This window comes from Zophobas morio, unplaced genomic scaffold (genome assembly GCF_036711695.1).
Source record: "Zophobas morio isolate AGI-343-1 ecotype UQ-CSIRO unplaced genomic scaffold, CSIRO_AGI_Zmor_V1 ptg000030l, whole genome shotgun sequence".
In the NCBI taxonomy this organism is placed as follows: Eukaryota; Metazoa; Arthropoda; class Insecta; order Coleoptera; family Tenebrionidae; genus Zophobas; species Zophobas morio.
Genome location: NW_026972135.1, coordinates 4618343 through 4632859, shown reverse-complemented (window position 1 = coordinate 4632859; position 14517 = coordinate 4618343). Strand labels below are relative to the sequence as shown.

General features: G+C 34.5%; 3 protein-coding genes and 1 long non-coding RNA gene across 4 annotated transcripts in view; 1 reads left to right on the top strand and 3 right to left on the bottom strand.

Annotated features, from left to right (window-relative positions):
- The window catches only part of LOC135139000 (uncharacterized), a 37218-nt gene extending 28555 nt beyond the window's left edge, over positions 1–8663 (top strand). The window contains exon 2 of the long non-coding RNA XR_010282098.1: positions 8420–8663. This is a non-coding gene — a long non-coding RNA (uncharacterized LOC135139000). The remainder of the gene's footprint in view (positions 1–8419) is intronic.
- LOC135138995 (polycomb group protein Psc-like) overlaps positions 1–10225 on the bottom strand; it is a 28403-nt gene extending 18178 nt beyond the window's left edge. Inside the window, exons 1-3 of the mRNA XM_064069057.1 lie at positions 9667–10225; positions 9469–9621; positions 442–1843 (exon numbers count right to left, since the gene is read on the bottom strand). Coding sequence (XP_063925127.1) covers positions 442–1843; positions 9469–9621; positions 9667–9778 — 1667 coding nt within the window. The 5' untranslated portion in view covers positions 9779–10225. The remainder of the gene's footprint in view (positions 1–441; positions 1844–9468; positions 9622–9666) is intronic.
- A 48-nt stretch (positions 10226–10273) lies between these two features.
- Positions 10274–11169, bottom strand: LOC135138999 (protein LSM12 homolog A-like). The gene is made up of 3 exons (XM_064069062.1): positions 11012–11169; positions 10796–10929; positions 10274–10749 (listed from the first exon to the last, which is right to left on the bottom strand). The coding sequence occupies exons 1-3, from the start codon at positions 11130–11132 to the stop codon at positions 10435–10437; spliced, it is 570 nt and encodes a 189-aa protein (XP_063925132.1). The 5' UTR covers positions 11133–11169; the 3' UTR covers positions 10274–10434.
- Positions 11170–11495: 326 nt separating this feature from the next.
- LOC135138996 (serine palmitoyltransferase 1-like) lies at positions 11496–13059 on the bottom strand. Its single transcript, XM_064069058.1, has 3 exons — positions 12924–13059; positions 12562–12809; positions 11496–12512 (listed from the first exon to the last, which is right to left on the bottom strand). Exons 2-3 carry the CDS (start codon positions 12800–12802, stop codon positions 11590–11592), a joined length of 1164 nt encoding a protein of 387 aa, XP_063925128.1. The 5' UTR covers positions 12803–12809; positions 12924–13059; the 3' UTR covers positions 11496–11589.
- Between the last annotated feature and the right edge of the window lie 1458 nt (positions 13060–14517).

The following is a 14517-nucleotide window of genomic DNA, read 5'->3' as shown; positions in this document are numbered from 1 at the left end:
CTGCGGAATTATAAGAGGCATCATAAAAAAATCTGTCACTCATTTTTAATAAGAATTTGCCACTTCTATGACAAAGATGACAAAATCTATAATGCCACCTGAATTGTTGGTTGCCTATCTATCAGTCAGCAGAGACTATTAATTACTAAAACATTAACTCATCACGACGAAGCGGCAAAATTCATGAAATTTCAAAGCAAACTTGATGTAGAATTTTTTATACATAAAAAGTCCTTTGGCAGGCCATGATTTTTTTTTTAAACAATCCTCCCTTATTGTTTTTTCTTTTAATATTTGATTAAGAAAAAAGAACTGTCATAAATGATGAGAAATTTTGAAAATTTAGACCCCTCGATACACTTCTATACCCTTTAAAAGATCTAAAAAAATTCCTCGCAGTAACTGAGCCTTTGAGAAGAAATTTCTTCATCACCACCTTACCTCGGAAGATTATTCCTCATCTTGAAGAACTTCGCCGGCCTCACGTTCTTCAAATCGCCATACTTCGGATCGCTAATCGGCTTATTAATGTTAGCTTTCGCGATCTGCGAGTTCCAGCTCTTGGGCGGGTCCCTCAGCGTCTTGTACCCAATCGGCGTACTCGGCTTGGTCTTGATCATTTTGGTCGGCTGTTGCGACACCTGCGGAAGCGCCTGCGCAGGCGCAGGAGCCGCAGTGGGCGTGACCTTCGTCTCCGCCTTCGTCGCACTCGGACAAGTCGCTTGCGCCTTCTCGTTCTTCGCGCCCGCGTTACTCACGATACTCGTGCTAGGCTTCGGGACGCTGATGACCGGTTTAGGCATATAGCAAGGCTTCGTGACAGGTTTAGGCGTTCCAGGTCTGCTAGAATTCACCGTGGTCAGACTCTTGTTGATTATGTTCGGCTTGGAGAAGACGACCTCGTCGGGCTTCTCCGCCGCCTCGGTCTTGTTGAGCTGCGAGTGCTTCTTCAGCGGGTGGTTGTTCGAGAGGTTGTGCAAGCCGATGGAGTGGTTGAGGATGGTCTGCTTGGGCGGCTTCGGGGGCGGCTGCGGCGGCGTCTCGCTCTTCCGCTTCACCCCCTTGTCTTTCTCCTTCTCGACGCACGGCTCCGGCTTGGGGTCGTCCTGCCTCGGCTGCGCCTCGGGCTTCTTGTCACTGTCACTCGAGACACTGCATTTTGTCGAATTGATAGTACTGAAAACCGTCGTCGTGTTCGTGTTCGACGATAACGTAACGCACGTGGTCGTAGCACTCTCGGGCAACGTACACTTACCGATAAACTTAAGTTCGGGTAACTCTTTTTTGGTCACTTTATTATCGACAACCGTAACGATTTCCGGTTTGTAATTGTTATTATTTACAAGTTCGAGGGCTTCGTCCTGGATGATGGACATTTCGCCGTTCTCGCTTATTCGCAACTGCACCTCCTTCCAGTTGTTGTTGTTCGTTTGGACGATCTCCTCCTCGTCCTGCTTCTTCGCCTCGAGTTTCGGCTTCTTCGAGGTGTACTCGTAGATGCGGTAGCTGAGCTCGATCGGCGCTTTCCTCTTCCACGAATAAATATATGCCACGTCCATTAACGTCAACGTGGAGTTAAGGCAATCTTGATTGTACAAAATATCTACATGATGATTATCAAACAAACCGTACTTGGCCCGGATCAGTTTTTGCAAGTGCCCGACCGAGACGGCGGCGGGGCAGCGGAGATAACGTGCCGATTCTTTACACCCGTAATAGCACATTGTCAAGGAGACTGACTCGTCTGGAGTGATGATGTGTTGGTAGTTTTCGCCTATTTGGTCTAGGTTGGGCTTCGCCTCGGGGTGAGACAGGTAGAAGTCGCGCCGCCTCTGGACTTCATCTGAAACATTCCACACTATTTTTTAAGAAAAATATAACTTTTATCAATTATTATTAAACATAAAATAACATATTCATGTATCGGTGGTTTATGAATCCGCCTTGAATTTTTACCATCTCATTTACGCAATAGAAAAAAGCACATATTAAATTGCACAGTTCTTGAAGTGACATATTAAGTTACATTTCTCAACATAACACTCAATTATTTATGGAAATTTCGAAATGCCCGAAATTTATTGTAGATCTTTTTGTCAAAATTGTCCAATAATTAATCGTTCTGGATGATCGAGGTTCTACTATCCATATTTCAATCTTCAAACATTGATATTTAAATTTTTTCAAATAAAACACCCTGTATGTTATTACTGTATCTTACTCTGCTTTTAAGTTGATATTTTCTGCGATTTTTCACTTTTTAACACCACCAACTTATTGAAAGAATGACAATACAAACACAGTAACATACAGTAATAAAATACAGGGTGTTTTATTTGACCATGAATTTTAACACACAAAAATACAATCCAACAAATACAGTTTCTTCGAATTTGATTTTGCGATTTTTATTTATTTTTATGATAACCCCTACAAATTAAAAATTTAGACGGATTCATAGACCACAACTTCAAGAGTACGTTATTTTATAAAATTTAAATTCTAACTTTTACAATGCAATATTTTTATTTGACGTCATCAGACTGTTAATGGGGATGATCAAACAAAATGAGTCAATTTATTTTATTGATTAAATCAGGAAAAAAATTCCAGTAAGTATTGTTCTAGATCCACCTATTCGGCTTTTATTTTCTCAAAGGATGTCATTTTGTTACAGGTTATGTCATTTGCCACAATCAGTCTTATCTTAGCAAATAGTAGCTCCAGATTTTTCAACTTTCGAATTTTTCAATTTCTCGCTTTTTAAATTTTACAATTTTTTAATCTGTCTTTCGATTTTTTAATTTTACAATTGTGGCAGTTCTCCGATTTCTCAATTATTTGATTTTTATAAACATCGAGAAAATAGATGTATATTTTATTGAATTTTCGATTTTTGATTTTTTGTCGCCGACTTTTTGGAAAGGAGTAAAAAGTAATTTTGATCACCGATTGCCATGTTCACCGTAACTTTAAAACATCTGAAATTTTGTTTCTAATTTTCAATTTTGGATTGTTCGATTTTTCAAAATTTCGGTTGGAATAAATTTGTTCTTTTAGTAAAAAATCGAAAAATGACAAATCGTGAAAAGGAAAAATTTCAACTTGAGAACTTGAAAAATTAAAAATCTTTCTTCGATTTTTCAATTAGCAATTTTTTGAATTTTCAAGTTTAAATTTTTCAGTTTTTCGAAAATTGCATTTTTTTTAATTAAGTTTCTGGAGTTTTCAATTTTAATTTTTTGAGTTTGCAATTTTTCGTTTCAATTTTCTAGTTTATTTATTTTTAAAGTTATTCGATTTTTCAATGTTAGATATGATTTTATAAATGTATTTCCAATTTTAATTGTTTCAATTTTTTTGCGATTTTTCAAGTTTTATTTTTTTGATTCTTTAATTTTTAGATTTTTCAATTTTCGATTCTTTAATTTTTTGTTTCGTCGAATATTCGATTTGCAATTTTTTCGGTCTGTTTTTTAATATATTTTTTAATTTTTTCGATTTGTTTTGTCAATCTCAATTTTTTCAATCTTTGATTTGCAATTTTTTGATTTTTATTTTTTGTTTGTTCAAATTTACAATATGCAACTCCTGGAGTTTTCATTTTTTAATTCTTCAATTTTTCTATTTCCTATTCCATTTTTAGATTTTTCAATTTTTTCGAATATTTTTCTGTGTTTCAATTTTCCATCCTTTGAAATTTTCAATTTTTAGATTCAAGTTTCTCGAGTTTTCAATTTTAAATTTTTGAAGTTGCAATTTCTCCTGTCAGTTTTTTGTTTTCTTTAATTTTCAGTCATTCGATTTTTTAATATAATCAAAAGGTTGAAATTAAAAACTGCAAAATTGTCAAAAAAATTATCAAATGAAATATTCAAAAGTTGAAAAACCTATAAACTAAAAAAAAAGAAAACAGGGATTTCGAATTCGATTCTATAAGATTTGTTTTTTTTTTCAATTTTTCGATATTTTAGCTTTGATTTTCTGATTATACAGTTGTACAATTTTCCGATTTCTTATTTATCTGATTTTTCAATTTGTCATTTTTTGATTTCTGATTTTTATATTTTTAGTAGTCGAAATCTAAATCTCAGAATTTTTATAGAAATTTTTCTGCAAGTTTTTCAAAAGCAAAATTTCTCAATACCCGCCCCTTATGAAAATTTCTACCCATTTTTGACCATTTTCGAAATTTAACTAAAGACATTTTGTTATAGATTTGGACCTACAAAAGTTACTTCGGGTTCCATTTCTTCCATAACTCTTGCCATTTTCCCGGAATTTTCAATTGAAATAATGCAATTTTTAAGATTTTCCAAAAAAATAGGTTTCCAAGCCTAATACTTCCAAAATGGTGACTCAGGACCTCACACATGTTATATTTTTGGAATCAACGCGTCGAAATCTACATCTCAGAATTTTTGTAGAATTTTTTCTGCAAGTTTTTTAAAAGCAAAATTTCTGAATACCCGCCCCTTATGAAAATTTCTACCCATTTTTGACCATTTTCGAAATTTAACCAAAGACTTTTTGTTATAGATTTGGACCTACAAAAGTTACTTTCGGTTCTATTTCTTCCATAACTCTTGCCATTTTCCCGGAATTTTCAATTGAAATAAGGCAATTTTTAAGATTTTCCAAAAAAATCGGTTTTCAAGCCGAATACTTCCAAATTGTTGACCCGGGACCTCACACACGTTATATTTTTGGAATCAACGCGTCGAAATCTACATCTCAGACTTTTTATAGAAGTTTTTCTGCAACTTTTTCAAAAACAAAATTTCTCAATATGAAAATTTCTGCTCATTTTGGATCATTTTCGAAAGACATTTTCTTATAGATTTGGACCTACAAAAGTTACTTTCGGTTCTATTTCTAGCCCCACCCGCCACCCACCCAGCCTTTACTTTTTTAGAAGAATAAATCATCTGCCAAAATCAGTCTCATTTTGGCAAGTACTAGCCCCGCCCACCCACCCTTTATTTTCTTAGAAGAGTGGGTCGTCTGCCAAAATCAGTCCTATCTTGTACTAGTCCCGCCCACCCACCCTTTATTTTCTTAGAAGAGTGGGTCATCAAACAAAATCAGTCTTATCTTGACAAGTACTAGCCCCGCCCACCCACCCTTATTTTCTTAGAGGATCTGTCATTTGCAAAAATCAGTCTCATACTTGCCAAGATAAAACTGATTTTGGCAGATGACATACTCTTCTAAGAAAATAAAGGGCGGGTGGGCGGGGCTAGAAGTTGCTAAGATAAAACTAAACAATATTAAGAGTAGTCACTGGAATGAAGAGGGGTGGGTGGGCGGGGCTATTGCTTTCTCATCATCATTAACAGTATTGCATTCCCAAATTTTCGGGAAAATCGAGTAAGCCGCAAAATTTTGAAATCATCAATTTTTTTGGGAGGGGGTAAACGAATAAATTTTGCTAAACGATTTACCATGATTACGATAACCTTGAAATATTTACAAGATTTTAGAGAAATCGGTTTTGCAATTTCAAAGTTATATTGCAAAATATTGTCATTAAATTTTGAACTTTTTCCAAAAATTCTGGATATCTAAAGCGATAATTCACACGGATTCATATACCACAAGTACAAGAGTATCATTGGAGGTGGGGATGATTATCAAAATTCTAGTTACCGTTTAACCATGTACCGGATATTCCTAATATATGTACATACAAAATGTGACAACAATCGGTCCAGTAGTTTCGGAGATTACTTGTCTAATAAAAATGGATACAGACAGACGGACGGAAACGGGAGACCACTTGTTTCGTACTTTAGAGGTCATGAGACGTCCAGAAAATATAAAAACTTCAAATTAACTTCGTAATTCTAATATAATTTAACGTGAATTTAATTGACAGTCTAAAATTTCGATAAAAATTTTCAAATATCGATATTTAAATTTTTTCAAAAAAACACCCTGTATCTTATTCTGCCCTTATTCATCCTTTTTTGTTAAATATTTTCTGGATCCAGGATATTTTCTGCGATTTTTCACTATTTTAAGACCAGCAACATATTCAAAGAATGACAATACAAACACGGTGAGATACAGGGTGTTTTAGTTAAAAAAAAAAAAAAACTGAAACATGGATATTTGAAAATGTCATATTTCAGAATTTTATATAAACACTCTATATCAGAGTTGTAAAAAAATTCAATAGAAAATATTTTTTTAAATCAGGATTTTTTTTAGTTTCTTTATTATTTCCAATTAAAACTCTAAAAGTGGTCAATTATCAAAGTTATGAGTCTTAATTATGTTTCTTCAGTTTTCGACAGTGCTTTATATTTTGTTTAGTTATTAAAAATTGACACAGATTCATAAACCACAACTTTAGGATTATGCTATTTTATAAAATTTAAATAACATTTGCTCTGCAATATTTTAGTTGACGTCATCAACTGTTGGTGGGGGATGATCAAACAAATTTGGTTAGCGTTTTACGATACACGATATTCACAAAATACAAATAAAACTTGTGAACAATCAGTCCAATTGTTTCGGAAATAATCTGAAAATCGAGACACTTTTTATTTTGTTCTAGTCAACATTCGATTTATTTTGATTTAAAATGCACCCAAAAAGACCGAAATACGCATTTTATTTTCATAGTTTGAAAAGAAAATATAACAAAACAAGAAAAAATTTAAAACACCAATGTTAAAAATAACTCTATTTTCCTTTTTTGTGAACTGGAACGATGTGTCGCGTCACATCGAAATTAGGTTAGAAAATCTAGGAAGGATGTTCCACTTAGTAAAAACTACTGTTTATTAATTAAAAAATTAAGTTATTTTCTGTAATTGGATGATAACACCTGTAGAAAATAAATATCATCATTATTATTATTATTAAAAAAATAAGTTGTGTGCTACGCCTCAAAAACACAACACTATGTATAACAAAAATAATTTAAGTGTATTTTACTCAGCGCTATACAAGTCTTTAATTTTTTTTATTAATAATAATAATAATAAATGTGACATCGAAGGCGCGTTTAGTTATTCACCCTGTATAAAGCGATGTACAGAGTGATTCTTAAAATATGCGAAAAACTTGAGGAGCGTCTTCTTCGCATGAAAATAGGAGGAAAATTGGTCAAAGGTTATTTAAATAGCACTTCCCTAGCTTCTGAAGTACAATCCAATAAATCCCGTTTCTTTGAAAAATTATAATATTTGATTTTGGGAAATTTATTTTTTTTATGATAAATCCTATAAGTTAAAAAATATAGGTCCCAGTTATGGTGAAGTAAAAAAAAATGCCGCATACGGTAATCGAACCCTTGACGTTCGCATTGCGATCAAACCAAAGTTTTTTTTTTGCAAAACTTAAGGCGGATTCATAAACTACAAGTACAAAGTGTGTTATTTTATAAAATTTCGACAACAGTCACTATATACAATTTTAAGGTGACGTCATCAAAGTGTTAGTAGGGATGATTCCAAAGATATTCCTAACATACCACGTGTTTATTTTCTTTTTTGTATAATTTTAAAAGATCACTTCTGTGAATTATTAGATTGTCATCAATAAATATGAATTTTTCGTCCATTTTATTGAATAACTTTTTAAGTATAGATTTTAGAATATTAAAGAAACACCCTGTATATCAGTGATTTAAATAATTCTTGTTTTTTAATTTTCTTTACAATAATTACGAAAACATAATGTATATTACGTTTTTAAATGGAATTTAAATCAAAATAAATTAACCACGGACTTTTTCTCGATAATTCACGACTCCCAGAACATGAAAAAGTAGGACCCGTTTCGGTCTATCGTCTCTCGTCTGTGTCGATTTTGTTTGTATTTTAGCAATATCGTGTAGACAGTAAAAATAATAACAAAATCAAATTTCATTTTAAAATTGTTAGTAAAAAACTCAAGGCGGATTCATAAACCCCCGATATATTTTACGATGTATTTTATTCTTTATAGTATTGAGTATAGTCGGTGTCTTTACGTCGTCGCCGACAAAAAAAGCAATCATAATATTCATAAAACGAAACAAACACCGAAAAATTGTTCATGATTTAATACTTATTTTTTATGATACAGTTATTAGAAAAAAACTGAAACTGATACCAACATACATTTAATTTAAATTAAAGTATCTGATGCAGTGTGTTTTTTAAATTAAAATTTTTTGTCGACCTGGTTATCTTTACGAGTTCTCAGTTTTTATTGCAATCAGTCATTGTACAGCTGAACGTAGACCGCTATGGTCAGAAATTTACATTTTAACCACCAGAAAATGCGAATTTAGTGAAGTGATTGGTGTCTTCATTGTTTCGTTTTATGTAATAATCAAGCTTCAAGGGCTAACTTCATTTTAATTCTTATATACACACATTAAAATTTCGTAATTGGAGTAAAACCGTTTTTTTTTTTTTAGTTAATAATGAAAGAAGAAAAACACAGACAACACGAAACAATGGAAGAGAAGACGGAACAAAACATGGAGAGAGAAGGAAAACATACAAAGGATGAGGAAAAAAGGAAAAAGGAGGAGCAATTGAACAAACAGACGGAAAAACGGGTGCTCATTTTTCATGCTGTCCTCTATCTCATAACTTTGATTTTATATATTTTTTAACATGTATATCCACTTTTGTGTAAACAATAAATAAATATAGTAATTTCGTTTGTAAATTTAAAACTGGTTACGTGTGAATAAAAGCCTCATTACCATACAAGTGTGAAGTTTGCTCACAACGAGGCGTCAGCCGGGTTGTGTAATCACACGAGTGTGATAATAATGTAATGAAATAAATGAAAAAAAAAACGCAATAATAACATGTAAATTACTAAGTTGAAATTTGGCGGGAAATCACATCCATTTAAGACAGAAACATAATCCCGTTTTTTTGAGTCACCAAATATATTTTTTTTGTTAACCCCCTAAAATGCGTTCAAAATAATAAACAAATCACAGTAAACACAATTTAGAACTATATCTGTGATGACGTAAGTATGACGTAAGAGATATGGTGTGATCAACAAAAACTGACTCTAGTTGAGCAAACTGTCTTTCTCATGGCCTGCTGAGTACAATGGGATGAGAAAGACAACTAATCATTTAATGCCAGCTGGACAACGATTTTTATTGATCACGAGCTATCTTTATTAGTAATAATAAAAACAATTTGAGTTGTAATTGTACAATGTGGATGTTTTACTGCTTGATTGTTGTTTTTTGTCCAAACAATAATCATTGAAAACAATAAATACAAAAAAAAAAGGATGAAAATTGTTGTTTGACTTATGAATGACGTGATTCAAGTGTCTTACTCATCTGATCTAAACACCTGCTTGAATTAATAAATAATATGTATGATAATGTGCTTGTTTATCCATACTTGCTTGTTTTATGATCTTGACAGAATAATGAAAGAAATTATGTTAATTTGGCTATGAATTTGTCAGTGTGGCCACCATACGTACTTTGGAACAGTCTTGGAACCAATTTGTAGACGATATCTTGTAGAGTTTTGTCCGTACGGATGTTAAGTAACGGTTTGGTCTTATGTACTTGCACATCGCACACTGGGCAATATTTGTTCGTCTCGAGATACTTAACGATGCAGCTTCTGCAAACTACAAGCAACATTAAACAATTCCTCTACTCGGTAACACTCTTACATGAATGTAAACACTCGATGATGGTGGTAGCATCGATGAAATAACCTTTGCACAGTTTACAGGTTAGATGCTGGTTCAGATCGGTTATTGTTGGTTTTTTCGCTCGGTGCATCGTCCCAAGCTATCCCATAAACCTCCTTACATGATGGTACTGGGAGTTCGCCATAATTTGCCCATATTGCCTAGTTTTGACCTAAAAACTTGTGACACACATTCGCGCACCGCAGGCACCGCCGAACTCCCGGAAACTCATCCCGATTCCCGGAATTCGCCCAATCGTGAAAAATTTTCGCAAATATTATTGTTTACTTCTAAATTAATTATTTGACAGACGGACCTTGGTTAGGTTTGACAGATTTATGAAAATGGCGTCACTGCTCGGATTTTTGAGGTTCTGTCGGGTCGGAACCGTTAATTGTGCGAGTCTCGTGGAGAAAATAACGCAAATAAGCGCATTCGAACGGATTCTGGCGAGTCTGGAGCGCAAACCATTTGTAAATCGCCTCAAAGTTTCGTTAAAAAATGCCACCAAATCAAACGCATTTACTGACGTGCTGCCAACCTGAAAACTGCGCGTGGAGAATGACCAGAACGAAAATCCCCCAAACAATTTTGTACAATTTATTTTCCTTAAGAAAAATATTAATACACCAATAAAATTGAAAAACAAAACAAAAGACGGAACGTCTACGGTTTGAGGGGAAACGGAATTATTTGAGAAAATACTATGCGGAATTTGAATTCAACTAAAATAAGTTAGCGTCGGGTTTATTGTGTTGTGTTCTGAACTTGTGTGGTGTTCTGAGAGTTCATCGCTAGGTCTTTCATGTGTTTCTCGACGACTTTCTTTATGTAGTTGTATTCTTTGCTTTTGGTGTCCCCTCGGATGTTCTCCAGCTGGTACGGCGGGCTGATTATCACCTCCTGGTTCCACACGACAATGTCAGAGTTCCTCCACCGAACTTCCTTTATCGTTTTCGCGATCGCTATAAATAAACTCTGCCCCTCCGACGACACATTCGCTGAGATTGCTTGTAAAATTCGACGTTTCTTGTCCACCTGGTTCCGCACTCGAGTATTTAGCTACAACAACTCGGTTAAACACGATCTAAACACTGCCTACACTCACCCTCTGCAGGTTTAGTGATTGTGGTACTTCAGGCACTGAAGTCACTTCCTTTTTCACCTGTAATTCACTAACCAACGATAGATTGACGAAGTGGACGTCATTTAGTTTAGAATCACCGCTCGATGAAGTACATTCTGCCAGAAATTAAGGAAACAACATGACTGACAGTACTTAACCTAATTGAGGTCGAACCAACTTTTGCAACAAAAAGGATACTCAGAATTAAGATTTTCACTTGGGGGTCGAACGCCATCACCTCCCCTTCGATTTCTGTGTTATAACATGTCCTGCACCATACTGTACTTCCTATTGAAAAATAATCTAAAACGGCAGCCATTTCGCAAATACGACCACTGGTTTAGTGATTTTAGGTTTGTCGCGAATGCGAAATCTGGGGACCAGGATGGCCAACACCGCGAAAACGGCGGGCCGACATTGTAATATTATAAACAACTAAACAAATAAATAAACAATAATCACACACAACAAAACTCTTTACTAAACTTGTATTAATCAAAAATCGAATATTTGATATATTTAAATCATAGTTAAATACAAAAACACAGCCGTTATGTAATATGTAACAATGTATTAATGGTTGCCTACGTCACATTTTTCGAAATCATTAAAGTGATCTTTTATCACCATTATCGGGCTACAAAATAGTTTTATAGTAACATGTGTGCAAAAAACCACTCCATACCTTAATAAAACGCTCGTTAAAACTTTATTGCCGATCTTTAAATAATTAACAACTCAATTAAAATACTTTAGTATAAATAAAATCACCTACGTTAATTTATCAAATCAGATGCTTCCTTTAATACTTCATAAACCCGTCCCAATCTCTCCTTATCATCAAACAACTTCAAATTTAAATTAATCACCAATCCATTCTCATTCTGTATAAAATGAACCCCTCTCTCTTTACAATACTGATAAACCTCTCCCTCTCTTATCTTTGACTCAACTCTGACTAACTTAAACGGAGCTTCTGGATGACTCACCACATTAAACCCACACTCTCCTTGTAAAAAATCATGAAACGTTTTAGCCAACTCTGCAAACTTGACTGGCTTATCCCCGATTAATTGTAGCCCCTTCAAGACAACTTTCACCAAATACGTGGGTAACGAAGCCGAGAAGATATACCCCGACCCCGACAGCCTCTGGTGTTCAATGATACTCATAGTACCGGCACAGAAGCCCCCAATCGACCCCAAAGCCCCTTCCAGAGTAGCAATAATCATATCAACTCGGCTCACGTCAATATCAAAGTATTCAGTCAAGCCACGACCTGTCGCTCCAAAAACCCCAAGAGTGTAACTCTCTTCCAGAAACACTCTAACTTGAAACTCTTCAGCTACTTCCAGAAATTCGGGGAGAGGGCACAATTTGCCCGTACTCCAGGACACTCCTTCAATAATTAAGTATTTTTTGGTTTTTCGTTTCTCTTTGGTTAGCACTTCCTGGACTTTTCTTTTGAAGTCCTGGGGGTCGTTGTGTGCGAAAGTAACGACTTTGCTGCGCGCGGCCGTTAGTCCTTGATGAATGGGGAAATTGGCGTTTTCGTCGATGAAAATTACGTCGTTTTTCTTGCAGTAGGCGGCGATTGAGCTCGAGATGGCCACGAAGCCGTAGGAGTACAGAATCGATTCTTCCATGTGCAGAAACTTCGCTAGGGCTTGCTCTAGCTCTAAGTGAACATCGGTGGTGCCTAGTCATTTATAGTTAATTAATTAATATTAACTGGTGTGTTAATTTACCATAAAAAGCGCGCGGTCCGCACGTTCCGACGCCATACTCCCTGATTATGCTCTCAGACGCTTGTTTAATTTCTTCATTGTCGAGAAGGTTTAAGTAGTTTACTTTTGCTAAGTCGATGTTGTTGGGGTTTTCCTGCACCATGGGGATCTCCAGAGGGTCGTCGGTGGCCTCATTTGGGGTGATTAGGGGCTCGGGTTTGAAGTCGTTGAGGCGTTGTTCAAACAACACTTGATCAAACATCTTGAAGCTATAAAATTTTATGACTGTGAAAATGTGGAAATTGTCAGGTCTTGGTAAAACGGCGATGTTTTTGGGTGAGTCATGGAAAGGTGATAAGAACTGTGAAAATCGCGGTACTTACTAAATTATTGATAAATGTTTTAAATTGCGGTTAATTTGGAGTTGAAGGTTATGATCAATTTGACGTAAGACTCGTACGAAGTGGGTGTAACCAGAGGTGACAGACAAGCTGACCAACAGCCAACCGGAATGTTACTAAAATAAAATTGATAGTTGTCCTAAAACATCCCCACTCAATATTTTCGTCTAATGGAGGGGCACGCACACATTTCTAGCATAAAAAACGAAAATTGGTACGAAAATATTTACAATTGAACGAAATTGTAAATAAAGTAAAATGCGCCCGACAGAAATACGTACACTACGTATTATCACTTTCTACCATATTAAGATCAAATTATAGTGACTGCATTTGATGAACGAATTCTGTGGAGCAAGATTATTATGACCTTTCGATAATAAGCAATAATAAATTTTGATTTAATTTAAATTGTTAATTTGAATAATTTCATTCGTCTGTGCTTGATCCCTTATTAAACTTCATTTTGACCATCTAATAAACTTACCAATACAGGATTGTCATTTTTTTAAGACAATAACCATAACAATCAGTAGCCATTAATCGTTGTGCATTATTATTGCTATTAATAAAACAAGCAGTACTTATTTTTCATTAATAAATAAACCAAAAAAAAACATTTATAATTTATAATTTATAAATGTCTTATTAAATGTTTCTTTTAATAAAGAACAAAAGAAAAATCAATTAAGGCATAACTAACTAAACACTAAAGATGTTAATAATTCCTCTCTTGTGCAGCTCGTAATGTTTTCAAATTTTGATCATTTTTTACAAAAGTTTGTTATGAGTAGGCACTTGTTAAGATAAAACTGATTTTGACAAATGACATACCCTCTAAGAAAAGAGAGGGTGGGTGGGCGGGGCTAGTACCTGCTAAGATAAGACTAATTTTGGCAAATGACGTATCCTGTAAGAAATTTAATTAAATTGTAATAAGAAAAGACACTAGAGGCTCCAAAGCACTTTCAAATTCTTTCCAAACAAGAATACCTAGAACTTCAAGATTGTTTTAAATTAAAAAAAAAAAACTGGATCCAAAATTAACTCAAAAACAGGTCAGGCCAGAATTTTCCAAAAATAGAACATTAAAGTCCCCCAAAAGTGTTAGATTGCTTTAAATTTATCTGAAAATAAAACACCAGAAACATTGACTGAATATTGATAACCCAAACATCCCGCCTTAAATTGACATATGAAAAAAGATTGAAAACCTGTGAAAAATTAAAAAATTCAAAATTTTGTCTTGCCTGTGGAACCCTACATTGCGTTTTAAAAAATGGGGGGGTGCGTTCAAATGTCAATGGTGGAACATAAAACGCTAAATTTATGGAGGACACAAAATTATTTATTCCTCCACTGACAAAATAAAAAAACTGCGACGATGCAAATACACAAGTTATTACGGGCGTGTGACGGCAAATTTAAAATTATGGCAGTCAACAAGAGCACAAAATTTTAATAAAAAATAGCAAAAATACCCCTAGCGAAATTTGGTGCTCCTGGTCGTGGCTCTTCTCCTACCATCGACGGTGATTCTATCTATCGAAAGCACTGCCGCTCATCACAAAGAACA